The following is a 16,027-nucleotide window of genomic DNA, read 5'->3' as shown; positions in this document are numbered from 1 at the left end:
ATAAGGTTGGTGAGGATAGAAACCTTTGATACTAGGAAACTCGGATAAATCAGTGGCTTTGGGAGCCCTGAATGGAGAGGGAAGTGTTTTCCCATTGTGCGTATTTCTTGCCTGCTGGGTGCAAGCTAGGATTAAAGCTAATGGCCCACCAGTTCTTGGCTTTGTTGTTTCATTACTATCTGTTCAAATCAAATGCGAACCTGCATGGGCTAGGTGGCTGTGATGGTGGCCATGGCTACTGGGCATACATTTGACGTACTCTGTGGCAGAATTCAATACAGATTGGTATGGAGCCACCACCACCTTTGAATGGTGGAAGCCTGGCTGCTGTTATGGTTCCCCATGGCTATCCTTTTGGGGGCTGTAGGCTGGCTGACTTTAATAGCCATGCGTGAGGAAACTGTGAGCTCTGTGGAAGAGGCTGCCCAGGACCTGCAAACTGAGCAATGGATGAAGCTGGAGCTAATGCGGGAGAAAGAGAAGCCTACCCTGGAGCTGGAGCAAGCACCAGAGGAGGCTGACTAGGTTCATGAGATTCACTTGGAAATGGAGCAGCTGCTGGAGGAGGAATCACAGGTTCATGAATTGCAGATGGCCCTAGACGTTGTGGAGAGCCAGCAGCGGTGGGAGGCCATGGCTGAGGCCGGGGCTGGGGCAGCAAGGCCCGCAGAGCAGAAGGTGGTGACCTGGGGCTCAAGCCCAGCAGCAGGAGCTGATGTTTCTAGTTCCTCTTTGGAGGATGAGGAGAATTGAGCTGGAGTTGCAATCTGTAGTCTCCAGAAGGTGAAAGCCCAGCAGCAAGGAGTACCTACTATGCCCTTGGTAGGTCTGTGATTTTGGGACATAGGGGTGGGTGTCATTTTGCTCTCCAGAGCAGAGATGGAAATGCTGACTGCCATTGCCACGTGCTCCTCCTTGGGACAATGTAAGACCTGCCAGGACGGCAAGGATGAGGGTGGTGGCTGAGGCCCCATTTGCATGGACTGGTTCCTGGACTATGACTGGAGTGAGCACTGGCTCCTTTGTTGAATGGACTTATGGATTTTGAACAATGTGAAATACTCTGATGGGGGCAGGAGCGGCTTTGCTGGAGCCCCCCTCCCCAGCCCTGGGAAGCCTTTCAAATGGCTAGAAAGAAGTCTGAGGACATTTTGTGCTTTTGGTAAAGTGCTCAGAGACTGGTAAAATGTACCTTTGTAATTGTTGAAATTGTATGATTTGTTATGTTGTTGTAATTTGTGTAATGTGCCTAATTTCCTTGTGCAGGAATACCTGTGCTTTAGATTGTGAAGCAACAAAAGGGGTGGAATGTTGGTCGAATAAGTTTGTAAATATAATATATATGTTTGCTCGCTTATAGTTTGCATTGGGTGTGGGGGACAAGCTATAAGCAGGCAGGGTCATTATAGCCTAAGGTTTAGTTTTAAGACTAAGCCTTTCCCACCCTTTAAATACTAAGATCTTTTCAAAACTAAACTTTTCCCCACACCCTTGACTGTTGCATGATATGGGGTGGTGCACTCTCCTGAGCAATCTCATTATGCCTCAGATAAGTGACTTTGTATCAGAGAGTTTCTTGTTTGTATATTGGATTAAAGGTTTTGATTTCTACACTAAAATGGGGCAGACTGGGAGCTAGCTCTTTCTCGGTTCCTGAGATTAGCATTAGTGAGGAGAGCAGAGAAAGGCCACATGGAGGAGAGGAGAAGCAGCCAAGATGGCAGAGTGCTGAAGGAGAAGCCAGTTTGCGCAGAGGAAAGGAGAGGGGGAACAGAGGTGAATAAGGCTGGTGAGGTACAAACCTTTGATTCCAGGAAACTTGGATAAGTCAGTGGCTTTGTGAGCCCTAAATGGAAAGGGAAGTGTTTTCCCACTGTGTGTATTTCTTGCCTGCTGGGTGAAAGCTAGGATTAAATCTAATGGCCCACCAGTTCTTGGCTTCATTGTTTCATTACTGTCTGTCTGAATCAAATGTGAACCTGCATGGGCCAGGTGGCTGTGATGGTGGCCATGGGTACTGGCTTTACATATATGTTTCTGATCTGTTGCCGGTTTTATCAGTATGAAATTTCTCTCTAAAATTTTTTTATTGTCCCTCTGTATGTAATGCATCTTTTCTCTTGCTAGTTTTAAGAATTTTCTCTTTTATTCTTATTTTCAATTGATTATAATGTACCTAAATGTGACTTACTTTATATCTTGTTGGGATTTTTTGAACTTCTTTGATCTGATTTCAATGTTTGTCAGTATGGAAAATTCTTGCCCATTGTATATTCAAATATCTCTTCATTCACTTTCTCTTTTCCATCTCAAAAACTAATTATTTGTATGTTAAATTATGATTACTTGATAATTTCCCATAGATTTCAAATTTTCTGTTCATTTTCTCACTGTTCCCCTCCCCCCGTTGGATTTGTGATCATTTCTATTGACTTTTCTTTAAGTTTACTAATCTTTTCCTTAGCAGTTAAGTCTCTTGCATGAATTATGTTATAATTTTTTATTTTAAGTATTTCTGTTGGTATCTTTTTTATAGTTTTCAGCTCTCTTCTAAATTTTCCATATTTTCGCACATTGTTGTCCATCTTGTTTATTAGATATAACAAATTTATTATAGCTGTTTTGTAAGCCTGTTTGATATATCTGATATTTAGATCACCTCTGGATCTGCTTATACTAATCTCTTTCTCCTGATCAGAAATCAAATTTTCTTCTTCTCATATTTTAGGATACCCGTGGGGGAGATTTCTTTTGGCTTTCCAGTACAGTTTACAGCTTTTTGTATTTATGTGTTCTGTTTTTCTCTTGTCCTTCTTTGGCTTAATGCTTTTTGAGATATTTCTCCCCACTGTATAGAAAGACTAAAGTGCCTTGGAGGAATTTTTCTCAGGTTCCGTTGCTTCTCTCCCACCTTTCAGCAAACCAAGGATTTGTATTTGAGATAAACCCTAGGTATCTGAACAGGGGGAGGATCATCTGTTTAAATGGCTCTCATATTTCTTTGTATTACTTGTCTACTCCATGCACTCAGTTAAAGCTCATGGGGAAGAATTGCTGGATGGTGCATATTTGGTCTAGGGCTGGGGTCCCTCTAGATGCTAATCTGTCTCATCAGCTTTGACTGGAGTCTGTGACAAAGTCCTTCTCTTGAAGAGGATTCTTACTCTGCTAGGGACGAATACAGCTCTCATTGTCTTCTGCCTTATAAAAGATTCATAACTTTTGGATTGGTTCATTTCAGTTTCTTTAAATCTTGTCTTTTCTTGTGAGTTTAAAAGTACTACAGCTTTATAATTTATCTGGCATGTTCTTATTGTTGAGAGTGAAAGTCTTGCAACTTTCCAGTCTAACCAGAAGTGAAGTCCATGGACTAACTTAAAATATATATTAAAGACATATAACTGAATATTTTTAAATCAAATAAAATATGTCTTAAGGTTTATAAATGTACTTCATTTCTAAAAATTAAACTATCACTTAACTTTATTATATAAATATTTTGACTAGATACCCTTTGATTTTTATTTTTTTTCAGAGACAGAGAGTCAGAGAGAGGGATAGACAGGGACAGACAGACAGGAACGGAGAGATGAGAAGCATCAATCATTAGTTTTTCATTACGCGTTGTGACACCTTAATTGTTCATTGCTCTCTCATATGTGCCTTGACCGCGGGCCTTCAGCAAACCCCTTGCTTGAGCCAGTGACCTTGGGTCCAAGCTGGTGAGCTTTGCTCAAATCAAATGAGCCTGTGCTCAAGCTGGCGACCTCGGGGTCTCAAACCTGGGTCCTTCGTATCCCAGTCCGATACTCTATTCGCTGCGCCACTGCCTGGTCAGGCCCCTTTGAATGTTTTTTTTTTTTTTTTTTAATGCAAATTCATATTTAAAAGAAAAATTCTTGCTACTATTGAGATAATAAAAAGAATATAAGAAGACAGAAGCAATTTGTGCTAAAAGAAATTCTAGTTAATATATTAGGGAAAGCCCACATTTTAGAAAAGTTTATAATTTTTCAAGATAATTTATGAATTAAAAGGCTTAATCAGGCCCTGGCCCGTTGGTTCAGCAGTGGAGCGTCGGCCTGGCGTGCGGGGGGCCTGGGTTCGATTCCCAGCCAGGGCACATGGGAGGGGCGCCCATTTGCTTCTCTGCCCCGCCCCCCTCCTTCCTCTCTGTCTCTCTCTTCCCCTCCCACAGCCGGGGCTCCACTGGAGCAGGGATGGCCCGGGCGCTGGGGATGGCTCCTTGGCCTCTGCCCCGGGCACTGGAGTGGCTCTGGTCGCGGCGGAGCGACGCCCTGGAGGGGCAGAGCATCGCCCCCTGGTGGGCAGAGCATCGCCCCCTGGTGGGCGTGCCGGGTGGATCCCGGTCGGGCGCCTGCGGGAGTCTGTCTGGCTGTCCCTCCCCGTTTCCAGCTTCAGAAAAATACAAAAAAAAAAAAAAAAAGGCTTAATCATGGTCTTCTTCAGCTTCTACTCATTGTCCTTTTGCATAATATATTTAAAATGTGTGTATTTTAGACACACAATTTTTTTCTTCTTTTTTTCTTTTCCAAGCGAGAGGAGAAGATAGACTCCTGCATGCGCCTCGACCAGGATCCACCTGGCAACCCCCATCTGAGGCCATGCTCCCAACTGAGCTATTTTTAGCTCCTGAGGTTGAGGCTCCACAGAGCCGTCCTGAGCGTCAGGGGTCAATGTGCTCTAACCAATCAAGCCATGCCTGTGGGAGGTGGGGAGAGAGAGAAAAGTGGGAGGAGGAGGGGTGAAGAAGCAGATGGTTGCTTCTCCTATGTGCCCTGACTAGGAACTGAACCCAGGACATTCACACGTTGGGCTGATGTTCTACCACTGAGCCAACCAGCCGGGGCCAACATGCAATTAATTTTAAGAACAGTAAAAATTAACTATACTCCAACTGAGTATTGCAATTTTATTTTATTTTGTTTTATTTTATTTATTTATTTTTTTGTATTTTTCTGAAGTTGGAAACAGGGAGGCAGTCAGACAGACTCCCGCATGCGCCGGACCGGGATCCACCCGTCATGCCCACCAGGGGGCGATGCTCTTCCCATCTAGGGCGTTGCTCTGTTGCAACCAGAGCCATTCTAGCGCTTGAGGCAGAGGCCACAGAGCCATCCTCAGCGCCCGGGCCAACTTTGCTCCAATGGAGCCTTGGCTGTGGGAGGGGAAGAAAGAGATAGAAAGGAGAGGGGGGAAGGGTGGAGAAGCAGATGGGCGCTTCTCCTGTGTGCCCTGGCCAGGAATTGAACCCGGGACTCCTGCATGCCAGGCCAACGCTCTACCACTGAGCCAACTGGCCAGGGCCAAGTATTGCAATTTTAAAAGTAAACATATAATGGCTGGGTATTTGTCTGTATTTTTCCAGTATATTTAACTTTTCCTTTTTTCTTTTTCTTTTTAGGAATCCTAAAACAAAAACATTAGAACAAAAACAGAAACATGGCTCACCATATGGCTGTTTGGATAGTTTTGGTCCTGCTTCTTCAGAATTCTGTATTAGCTGAAGATGGGGAAATCAGATCAAGTAAGAAGTTCCAGCATTGCCCCTTTTTGTTATCAAGTTGATTTTAGAAATCAAATAAGAGGAGCTCCAGAAATGATTTTTAGGATCATATATTATTGTATTTGATGCTGTAATTTCCTGAAATTAATGAGTTGTTATGTTACACATTTACTAGGAGGGAAAGCTTCTACCAGAGGTAGTTTTGAAAAAAACTAAAATAATTCTTTACTCCGTTGACCCATCAGCCTTTGGAATAAAATGTCTGATATTGAATTCAGCCATTTTTTAGCTTCCTAACAGGGAGATGAAAAAAAATTCCTACCCCCTAAGATCTTTATTAGAACCATCCTATGAGATTATCTCAGTGATAATGAGATAATCCATGTAAGTGAGATAATCTTGTAAATAGTTTAGCTCAGTAAATGGTGACTATTATTCTGATTTCCTGTAGGAAAGCTTCATTAAAAAAGGGCTATATTGATATGGTTCTGCTACCTAGGCCACCAGTTAAAGATATCATACTTTTCTAAGAGTTTGCTTATTTTCATATTTTAAAACTTATAAAGGCCCAACTATAAGTTAATTATAGTTTCTATAACAGTTAAGTCAGATGGTTTGACAACTTGATTTAACTTGTCTTAAAATTTATTTTATTATTATGCAAAATAATTTTTGCATAATACATTTATAATTTAATCTACCCAAGTACACTTTTCAGTTTTTTCTGTTTTTGTTTTCTTTGTGTGTGTGTGTGTGTGTTTAATGGAAAAAGAGATTCATAAAATTTAGGGGACTTACATAGTATCATACCGCTTATTAGAGCTGTAACTAGTATTTGAACTATGCTTTTTATCTTTAGTCCATTCCTTTCTTATGACATCAGTAAAACGTCTCCCTTAGGAGAAGGTCTCTTGGAATCGTATTTTGTCTGGTGTTTATAAATGGCAATATTTGTCCTTTTGTACCCATGATCTTGGCTAACCTTACAGGTATGAAATACATGCTCCATGGCTCTGGCAAGAGGTAGGAAGGGCCAAGAATAACCCTGTAAGAGTTTATAACCACAGATTCAAGTGGCACAGAAACACTAGCAGGTCCAGACAACAATGACTTTCACAGTATTTAGAAAGTGCAACACTGAAGAGCTCTGCAAACACAAGTTTCCTGTCCTTTCAAAACCCCAAGAAAAGCATAACCCCAATGCAGTGTCCAAAAATAACAAAGAACTGCATTTCCTTGAGCTAGAAAAGTTGCCTCTGGGGCTAATTCCATTGTTCTGTCCCTGCCCTAAACTCTGGTGTAGTCACCATGGCACAGATTGTTGGAATAGCATCTGTTGTGCCCTTCTGCACTGTGCTACACTACCTGCCGTATATACTGCTCACCAAAATTAGGGGATATTTCAAAATGAAAATAAAGCAATAAAAAAAGAAGCATTTGCTTTTTTTAAAAATTAAACAAGGACATTAGAAAAGCAAACGAGCAAACAACAAATCAAAGAAAGTTGTTTGACTATGCAAATGAGATGCAAACCCAGCTTTTATTTCATTGGTGAAAATGTGCTATAGAGAAGGCTGAAAGTACTGGAGTATCTGCACATTCCCTGATTCCCTAATTTTTGTGATTTTGTGAGCAGAATATGAGTAACATCATAAGCACACTTACATTTTTGAGACAAATTCATGTTGTGGCAGTGTTGTTTTTTTTTAAGTAAAGTCTTGACAATTATATATATTCACTTGACAATAGTGTCTATTTTTGCTCGTCAGTATGTTGGGAGCATTGAGGTAACTGTAAAATTGAGGACTCTTCATGTGAGTCTTGTCGTCATCAACCTAGATATGTAAACAGGCAAAGACAAGGAAAATGATGGAATGGGAAGGAGAGGGAAGGCGTGGGTGAGCCAGTGAAAGAGAAGGAAAGAGGTTGATAGTTTACACCTAAGGCAAAACAAAAATAATAATATTAATTGCCACTAAACTTTTTTTTTCTCCAACATCATTCTTTGCAATTATATCTTATTTAAAATATATACAGAAAATATATCGTCTTTTTTTTTTTTTACTTTAAATTGGGCATCTGATCACAACTTAAGGGAACCCATTAATGTGAATAAAAACGCAGGCCTTAAAATTTGCTTTAATATTACCTTGGCTTATATCATTTTCTTCCAACACATCAAATCCAGGGGCATGTGTGATTACTGTCAGATGGTCTGTGAACAATAGTGTTTTGACTGCTTTGATTTCAGAAGTTAGGGAGGGAGAAGGCAAGTAGAGCCACAGTTCCTTCCTGTGCACTCTGTTGGAATTATCCAAACCAACCACTGGTCTTTTTGGCGGTGTCTGTTGCTCATCTCTGGACCTTTGTACTTGCTGTTCTGTCTGATAAGAATGTCCTCCCTCTTCACCTAGCCAGAGCTCTCCTTTTGAATCTCAGGTTGCCTTTCCGCTTTCTATACAACCTTCCTTGATTTTCTTTAGTTCAGTTACTACCCCTCCTAAATGCTTTCATAATTCTGTGTGCTTTCCCTAGCCAGCTAGTTGTCTATCTCACTACACCATGAGCTTTTGAGATATCTTACGTATCTTTGAATATTTAGCAGACACAGAGTACAAACTCAATATACATATAGCAAAGAATGAAATAGGGTTAAAGACGTGTTCTGTGCTGTGGAAAGAAGAGTGAAGTTTTATTTTTCTTTTCATTCTACAAGTTCTTAGAACTTATCAAGGGATAATTTGGACCAGAGTTAGTCTTTTTTCCCAAATGAACTATAAGACGTGCTGATCACACTGTTTCCTGGTATCTTGAAATGAGAATCTTTATGGAGAAAGAAATATATAGTTTTATACCCTTGAATATAGATTCACTTAGCACAAGTTTTACTTCATTATTCACTGAAGATGAGAGATCAGACCTTTAAAAACTTGATTTGCATGTAGTCCAAGAGTGATGGCTTGATGATCTTGATTCTTTTAACTTTTATCAACTATATTAAAGAATATGAACCTTTAGTAGCTGCTTGAAGTCCATCTTGAAGTTGGCAGAAAGTCTGTTTTTAATTTCTTTCCCCCTATTAAGTGTTATATACATATATTTGTAAATATTTCAGGTAGTATTGAATAAAACATATGTCACTGGTAACTTAAAACAATGATGTTGATGTAGCTGAAAATTATGCATTTACTTTTTGTTTTCATTTCGTCAAAGGGGAAATAGAATAAAATGCTGCTTTGTGGTTGGTAATACTTATACCTACAAAGAAATATCTAGAAATAATGTTCTTGTACAGCATGCGTATTTTATTCTCTACTTTTAAAACTGAATCATTAATTTAAAATATAAGAATTTAAAAGTATCAACAAAAATAATAGCCCTCATTGACAAAGAATTTTCATGAGCTAATCAGTGTATATACTACTCTTCACAAAGTTCCTATAAATAGTTACTATGACCTTAAAAAAAAAAAACTACTTTATTAAAGGAATAAAGCTGGCATATAAGTGGTAAGATGTTTGAAGTATTCATTGTAGTGATTTAATATGCATATACATTGTGGAAGAATTCAGTTCATCTGCTTAATTAAAAGACCATGCATTTAAAACTTTTCAATTTTTGCTTTTTTGATAACAAATGTGCTTTGATGATTCTGTTTTTTCACTTAGGTTGCCGTACTGCTCCAACAGATTTAGTTTTCATCTTAGATGGTTCCTACAGTGTTGGCCCAGAAAACTTTGAAATAGTGAAAAAGTGGCTTGTCAATATTACAAAAAACTTCGACATAGGACCAAAGTTTATTCAGGTTGGAGTGGTCCAGTACAGTGACTACCCCGTGCTGGAGATTCCCCTCGGAAGCCATGATTCGGGAGAGAATTTGATGGCCGCAATGGAATCCATACACTACTTGGGAGGAAACACAAGGACTGGAAAGGCCATCCAATTTGCACTGGATTACCTTTTTGCTAAGTCCTCACGATTTCTGACTAAGATAGCAGTAGTTCTTACAGATGGTAAATCCCAAGATGAAGTCAAAGATGCAGCAGAAGCAGCCAGAGATAGTAAAATAACTTTATTTGCTATCGGCGTTGGTTCAGAAACAGAAGATGCGGAACTTAGAGCTATTGCTAACAAGCCTTCATCTACTTATGTGTTTTATGTGGAAGACTACATTGCGATATCCAAAATAAGAGAGGTGATAAAACAAAAACTCTGTGAGGGTAAGTCTTAATATAAATTGTAAACAATTAATAATTGCACTTTCTGACATTTTGGTATTATCTGTTCATTTACACTGGTGTAAATAGTTATATTTAATGTCATATAACTCATGTTAGAACTGGAGTGAACAGGAATTTTTGTGTTATATTTATTCTGGATAAGTTTTGTTTTGGGAAACGGTTATAAAACCTACAGTTGAAAATACAATATTTTGTTATACCTTTCAGTTATAAGATGTCTGTTGTGGAGATCATAGAAACTAAAGATAAATAAAGAATAAAAATATATGTAAACTATACATGATCATATCACTCCTGTTAATGAATTCTTTCACTTTTTTTGTTTTTAATTTAAGCCTTTTTATTTTTTCAGTTCAAGATGTATGAGAGTTGATTCTAGCTAAAGGTTTCTCAGTTTTTTATAAAAATCCAACTCTTAATTTTATTGAGTTTTTCTATTGTTTTACCATTTTCTATATGCACTCTGATCTTAATTATTTTCTTTCTTATACTTTTGGGCTTAGTTTGTTCTTTTTCTAGTTCCTTGATGTGAAAAGTTAGGTTGTTTATTTGAGATCCTAATTTTTTAATGTAGGCTTTTAAAAAAATGACTTCAGAGAGAGAGGAAGAGAGAGACAGAAACATTAATCTGTCTAATGTAGATTTTTATTGCTATACATTTCCTTCTTAGGACTGCTTTTGCTATATCCCATAAGTTTTGGTATGTTGTATTTTAGTTTTGTTTTGTTTTCAAGATACTTTCTAATTTCTCTTTGATTTCTTTCTTGACTCAGTGATTATTCAAGAAAGTTGTTTAGTTTCCACATATTTTTAATTTTTTAGTTTTCCTCCTACCATTAATTTCTATATAGTTTTATTCTACTGTGGTTGGAAAATACACATGGTATAATTTCACTGTTCTTTAATATGTTGAGACTTGCTTTTTGACCTATTGTGTTTTTTCCTGGAGAATGCTTATGTTTTACTTATGCTTGAGATGTGTATTCTGCTACTTTGTGGTGGAATATTCTGTATATGTCTGCTTGATTCATTTGATCTTGTTTAAATCCTTTGTTTCCTTTTTTTTTGTGTGTGTTACAGAAACAGAGAGAGACAGAGAGAGGGACAGATAGGGAAAGACACACATGAAGGGAGAGAGAGGAGAAGCATCAATTCCTTCTTGTGGCACCTTAATTGTTCACTGATTGCTTTCTCATATGTGCCTTGACCAGGGGGCTATAGCAGACCGAGTGACCCCTTGCTCAAGCCAGCAACCTTGGGCTCAAGCTGGTGAGCCTTGCTGAAAGCATATGAGTCTGCACTTAAGCTGGCAACCTCAGGGTTTTGAACCTGCATCCTCCACATCCCAGTTCGATGCTCTATCCACTACACCACCACCTGGTCAGGCCCTTTTTGTTCCATTTTTTGATTTTCTATCTGGATGTTGTATCTATTAAAAGTGAAGTATTGGAATTCCTTCCTATTGTGTTACTCTTCAGTTCTGTCAGTGTTTGTTTCATATATATGGGTATTATGATGTTGGGTGTGTGTGTGTGTGTGTGTGTATTTATAGTTGTTATATCTTGCTGGTGAGTTAATCTTATCATTATACATTATCCTTCTTTGTCTCTTTTGGCAGTTTTTGACTTAAAGCCTATTTTATCTGAGATAAATATCACTACCTTTGCCCTCTTTGGTTATCATTTGCATAGAGTATCTTTTTCCATTCTTTTACTTTTAGCCTGTGTGTGTCCTTAATTATAAAGTACATGTCTTAGAGAGAGTATGTAATTGAATCTTGTGGTTTCATTTTAATTCATTTAGCCACTCTGTGTCTTTTTATTGGGGAGTTTAATTTATTTACATTTGAATTAATTATCTATAGAGAAGGATTTAATATTGCCATTTTGTGCATAGTTTTCTGTTATATAGCCTTCTTATTCTTTTCTCTCTTGTGGTCTGTATGGCCAGGGGCCGCCATCATGGCCATTCACATGCAGGTTCTTATTGAATTCGGGCAGATGGTAAAGAAATGGCAGTGTCAGAGGATAGTGGGCCATTCTGTTTATTGGTGTCTCACCAATACAGGCAAGTCACAGGAAAAGCCAAGGGAAAAGCAGAAAACCTGCTTTTCCCATGGAGGGCAAGGGATCAGGGAGAACTCTGCAATGCTGATGGCAGGAACCAAGAGCAAGAGCCCCTGGTCTGCTTCATTTTATAGTGTAGAAAATTAAAGTCTTTAAGCCAATATACAAATAAGGAAGTCTCTGATACAAAGCCACTTATCTGAGGCATAAATGGGATTCCTCCTAAGAGTGTACCACCCCCTATCGCACAACAGTCAAGGGTGTGGGAAAAAGCTTAGTTTTGAGAAAATCTTAGTATTGGAAGGGAGGGAAAGGTTTAGTCTTAAAACTACGCCTTAGGCTATAATAATTTTGCCATCTTACAGCCTGTCTCCCACACTCTAAGTGAGCAAACATATACATCATATTTACAAACTTATTTGACCAACATGGTCTTCCTTTGTGTTTTACTGATTTTTTTTTATTGACATGCTTTGATTTGTTTCTCGTTTTCATTTATGTATCTTCTATAGGTATTTTTTGTGGTTACCATGGTAATTACATTAAGTATTATATTTTTATAAAAATTTATTTTAAGCTGATATCTTAACTTCAGTCATGTACAAATGCTCTACATTTTTACATCCCCTTGCCCCCTCATACTTTATTGATGTCACTAATATCATCTTAAAATATTGTGTCTCCATTAACATATTTTAAAGTTATCATTATTATTTATACTTTTATCTTTCAAATTTGTATCAGAATGAAAAGTTATATACCACCAATATTGTATTTTAGTGTTTTGAATTTGTCTACTTTTACCAGCAAGTTGTATACTTTCCAATGGTTTTGTGTTGCAGTTTAATGTTCTTTTCTTTTGATTTGGGGGACTTCCTCAGTATTTCTTGTGGGTCTAGTGGTGATAAACTCTATTAGCCTTTTTAAATTTGGTAAAATGTTTATTATTCATTTTTGAAGGACCCTTTGCCAGATACAGAATTTTTATTTGGTAGGTTTTTCTTTTTTCTTTTTCTTTTCTTTTCTTTCTTTCTTTTTTTTTTTTCATTTCAGCACTTTGAATTTATGATCATATTCCCTTGTGGCCTGCAAGGCTTATGCTGAAAATTCACTAACAGTCTTATGGGATACCCTTGTAGATAAGGAGTTGCTGTTTTCTTGGTGCTTTCAAAATCCCCTCTTTATCTCTGGATATTCATTTCCTTTCCCAGACTTGAGAGTTTTTGGCTATTTTAAAAATAAACTCTGTCTCTTTCTTCTTCCAGAACTCCCATAATGTGTATATTGGTCTATTTGATGGTGTCCCATATAGTTCTTTAGGATTTTCTTAATGTTTCTCATTCTTTTAAATTTTTATTCTTCTGCCTGGATAATTTCAAATGATCTGTTTCAAGTTTGCTGAGTTTTGATTGATCAAGTGTGATTGCAAACCTCTCTAGTCAGTGTTTTCATTCAATTATTGTCTTCTTTAGCACCAAAATTTGTTTGGTTCCTCTTTATATTTTCTACCTCTTTGTTGTTATTCTCATTTTGTTCATATGTTATTTTCTTACACTTGTAAATCATCTTTATAATGGCTATTGTGAATTCTTTGTTAGATCTTTACCTCCCTTTCTTTAGAGTATGTATCTAGAGAGTTATTTATTTTCTTTGACTGGGTCATGTTTCCCTATTTCTTTGTGTATATTAAAGTCTTATTTTGGGATCCAGACATTTGAAAAAACAGTCACCTCTCTTCAGTCCTTACCAACTGGCTCTGTACAGGGGACTTTCTCAGCAATCTGTCCAATGAGAGATTCTGTGAGTCTGAAGCTATTTTTAGAGGGGGATATTTATTTGGGCCTGTGTGAGTAATTTTTTAAATAAAAAGGTTTGCTGGTTTCTTCTTCAGGTGCTCATAGTCTCTCTTTGGTGTCTCTCTATATAACATTTCAAGACCTCTGGTACTTTAGCTACAAACTTTCCTACTTTTCCTTGTTCTCAGTGGCTAGTAGACAGCCAGAGTATTCTGGTTTCCTGTCAGCATCCTTAGGCAGGCAAAGCTGATATCATTTTTTCAGGCAGCCCTTTGAAAAGTTGGAATCATGCTCTACTTTTTTCTCTTCTTCCTGAAGGAGGAGCCTCAAGTAGTGTCTCTTCTCCTGCTCACGCTGAGCCATGCCAGCCACAGCAGCCCACCCCTCACGCTTCGTTGTTCCCTGCAGTCCCCAGCCATCCAAATGATTCTGATTCTTTAGTGCTCCAAATGAGGCGAGAGAGAAACCAGTGTCCAGTGTTGTGGGCATTTCTGAGAAGCTGGAGTATTGGAAGTAAACTCCAATCCCTTCCATGCCCCTGAGAGAGATGTCATGAGCTAGGGCATTCTCTCCTGGCATCTAATTTGTGCAGGCCTTGCGGAGGGACTGATGTGGGTAAAGTGAAATTACTCTTTATTACTTGTGTTAATGAGGCTCTTTTTGTCTTCATGCCCACATGGGGTACTTTCTATCTGGAATTCTCATAAAGGTATTTTTGTCCATATACCATTGTCAAATCAGTGTTTCAATGTGTGTGTTGGGGTGACTTGGGCTGTGACTTTTTATTCTTCCATTTTTCTGATGTCATTTTGCTGTTCCTCTTTTTTTTTTTTTTTTCCAGTCAGCCAGGCATGGTCTTTGTACAACAGATTGAAGAGGGAGAAAGGAACTAATTTCTCCTTGTTCCTTGGATGATACCTTTCTTAGGTGGCTTCCAGCAGCCTAGGGCTTGAATTACTATGTTTCAAGACCCATGTTTTGGTTCAGGTGTTGAAATTGCCTGTGCACAGGTGCAGGTAGTTAAAGAGTAAGCTCTAGAAAACTGCCTGTGTGTTCTTACAGTTCAATTTCTACCATATTTACGTTGAATAAAATAGGGAATCTATCTCTCTTTTTTTTTTTTTGTATTTTTCTGAAGCTGGAAACAGGGAGGCAGTCAGACAGACTCCCACATGCACCGACTGGGATCCACCCGGCATGCCCGCCGTCACGATGCTCTGCCCATCCGGGGCGTTGCTCTGTTGAGACCAGAGCCACTCTAGCACCTGAGGCAGAGGCCATGGAGCCATCCTCAGCGCTCGGGCCAACTTTGCTCCAGTGGAGCCTTGGCTGCGGGAGGGGAAGAGAGAGACAGAGAGGAAGGAGAGGGGGAGGGGTGGAGAAGCAGATGGGTGCTTCTCCTGTGTGCCCTGGCCAGGAATCAAACCCGGGACTTCCGCACGCCAGGCTGACACTCTACCACTGAGCCACCCGGCCAGGGCCTCTATTTCTTTTTTTTTAAAGAGTATATGGTGTTGACTTGCTCAAGAGGGGCCAGAGGTCAGAAGGTAATCAGCTGTGTAATTGTAGCATTGTCTTCTGAGAGAGAGAAAGAGAGAGACTGAATGCCTTCCTGACTGGAACTTTGGTGTCCTCCATCCCCCAAAAACTTTGGAGCTTTTTTTCTTCCTTGCAATGCTTTTTACCATCGTGCATTGCACTCAGAATGATGTTCAGAACATTTCCTGAATTTCTTTTCTTCTCATCAAAAATTACCATACTTTGTACTGCTTGGAGATTGCTGGATAATTTCATTTTATTATCTAATTCAAGCCCTATAATGCTTTGTAATAATGGGCTGGTATAATAACCTATCCTTACATTTTAATGGAAGTCACAAAGGGTAAGGGCACACATGTCAGGAGGCATGGCCAGGACTACCAAGATGTTTTTGGAGGTGGCAATTATTTTAGTTTCTATGATTTCATAACATATGTGATTAATTTCTTTGTCCTCACATGAAACTGATTCCCTTCCATTAAGCCTCTCCACTCTTGGTACATATATGCATGAATTTTCAATTGAGGTATTACAGGGAAGAGTGAATGAAAGGTCAAGGTAGAGTGAAGTTTGGCAGATGGAATAGGATCAGATGTAGTATTTTATAAAACCTCATTAAATATTTAGGAGAATCACTTTGTATTCCATCTATAGATTAAAGGAATTTAATTCTAATCTGTGTTGAAGGTAACTTACACTGTCAGGGCTTGTAGTAGATCCAAAAATATGAATTTTCCATTCATTCAGTTAGGCTAAAAGCTGTGTTTCAAGAAAAGAAACATGATATGTTTATATTTTATGTGACAAGTGATGTTTATTCATTGGAAACAGTGGAATGACTATGGTGTGATTCAGAAA

General features: G+C 38.7%; 1 protein-coding gene across 1 annotated transcript in view; it reads left to right on the top strand.

Annotated features, from left to right (window-relative positions):
• COL21A1 (collagen type XXI alpha 1 chain) overlaps positions 1 to 16,027 on the top strand; it is a 200,179-nt gene that overhangs the window by 62,116 nt on the left and 122,036 nt on the right. Inside the window, exons 2-3 of the mRNA XM_066252823.1 lie at positions 5,426 to 5,548; positions 9,196 to 9,747. Coding sequence (XP_066108920.1) covers positions 5,464 to 5,548; positions 9,196 to 9,747 — 637 coding nt within the window. The 5' untranslated portion in view covers positions 5,426 to 5,463. The remainder of the gene's footprint in view (positions 1 to 5,425; positions 5,549 to 9,195; positions 9,748 to 16,027) is intronic.

The sequence above is a fragment of the Saccopteryx bilineata genome, chromosome 1 (assembly GCF_036850765.1).
Source record: "Saccopteryx bilineata isolate mSacBil1 chromosome 1, mSacBil1_pri_phased_curated, whole genome shotgun sequence".
NCBI classification, from domain to species: domain Eukaryota; kingdom Metazoa; phylum Chordata; class Mammalia; order Chiroptera; family Emballonuridae; genus Saccopteryx; species Saccopteryx bilineata.
This window is presented reverse-complemented; position numbering and strand designations above follow the sequence as displayed.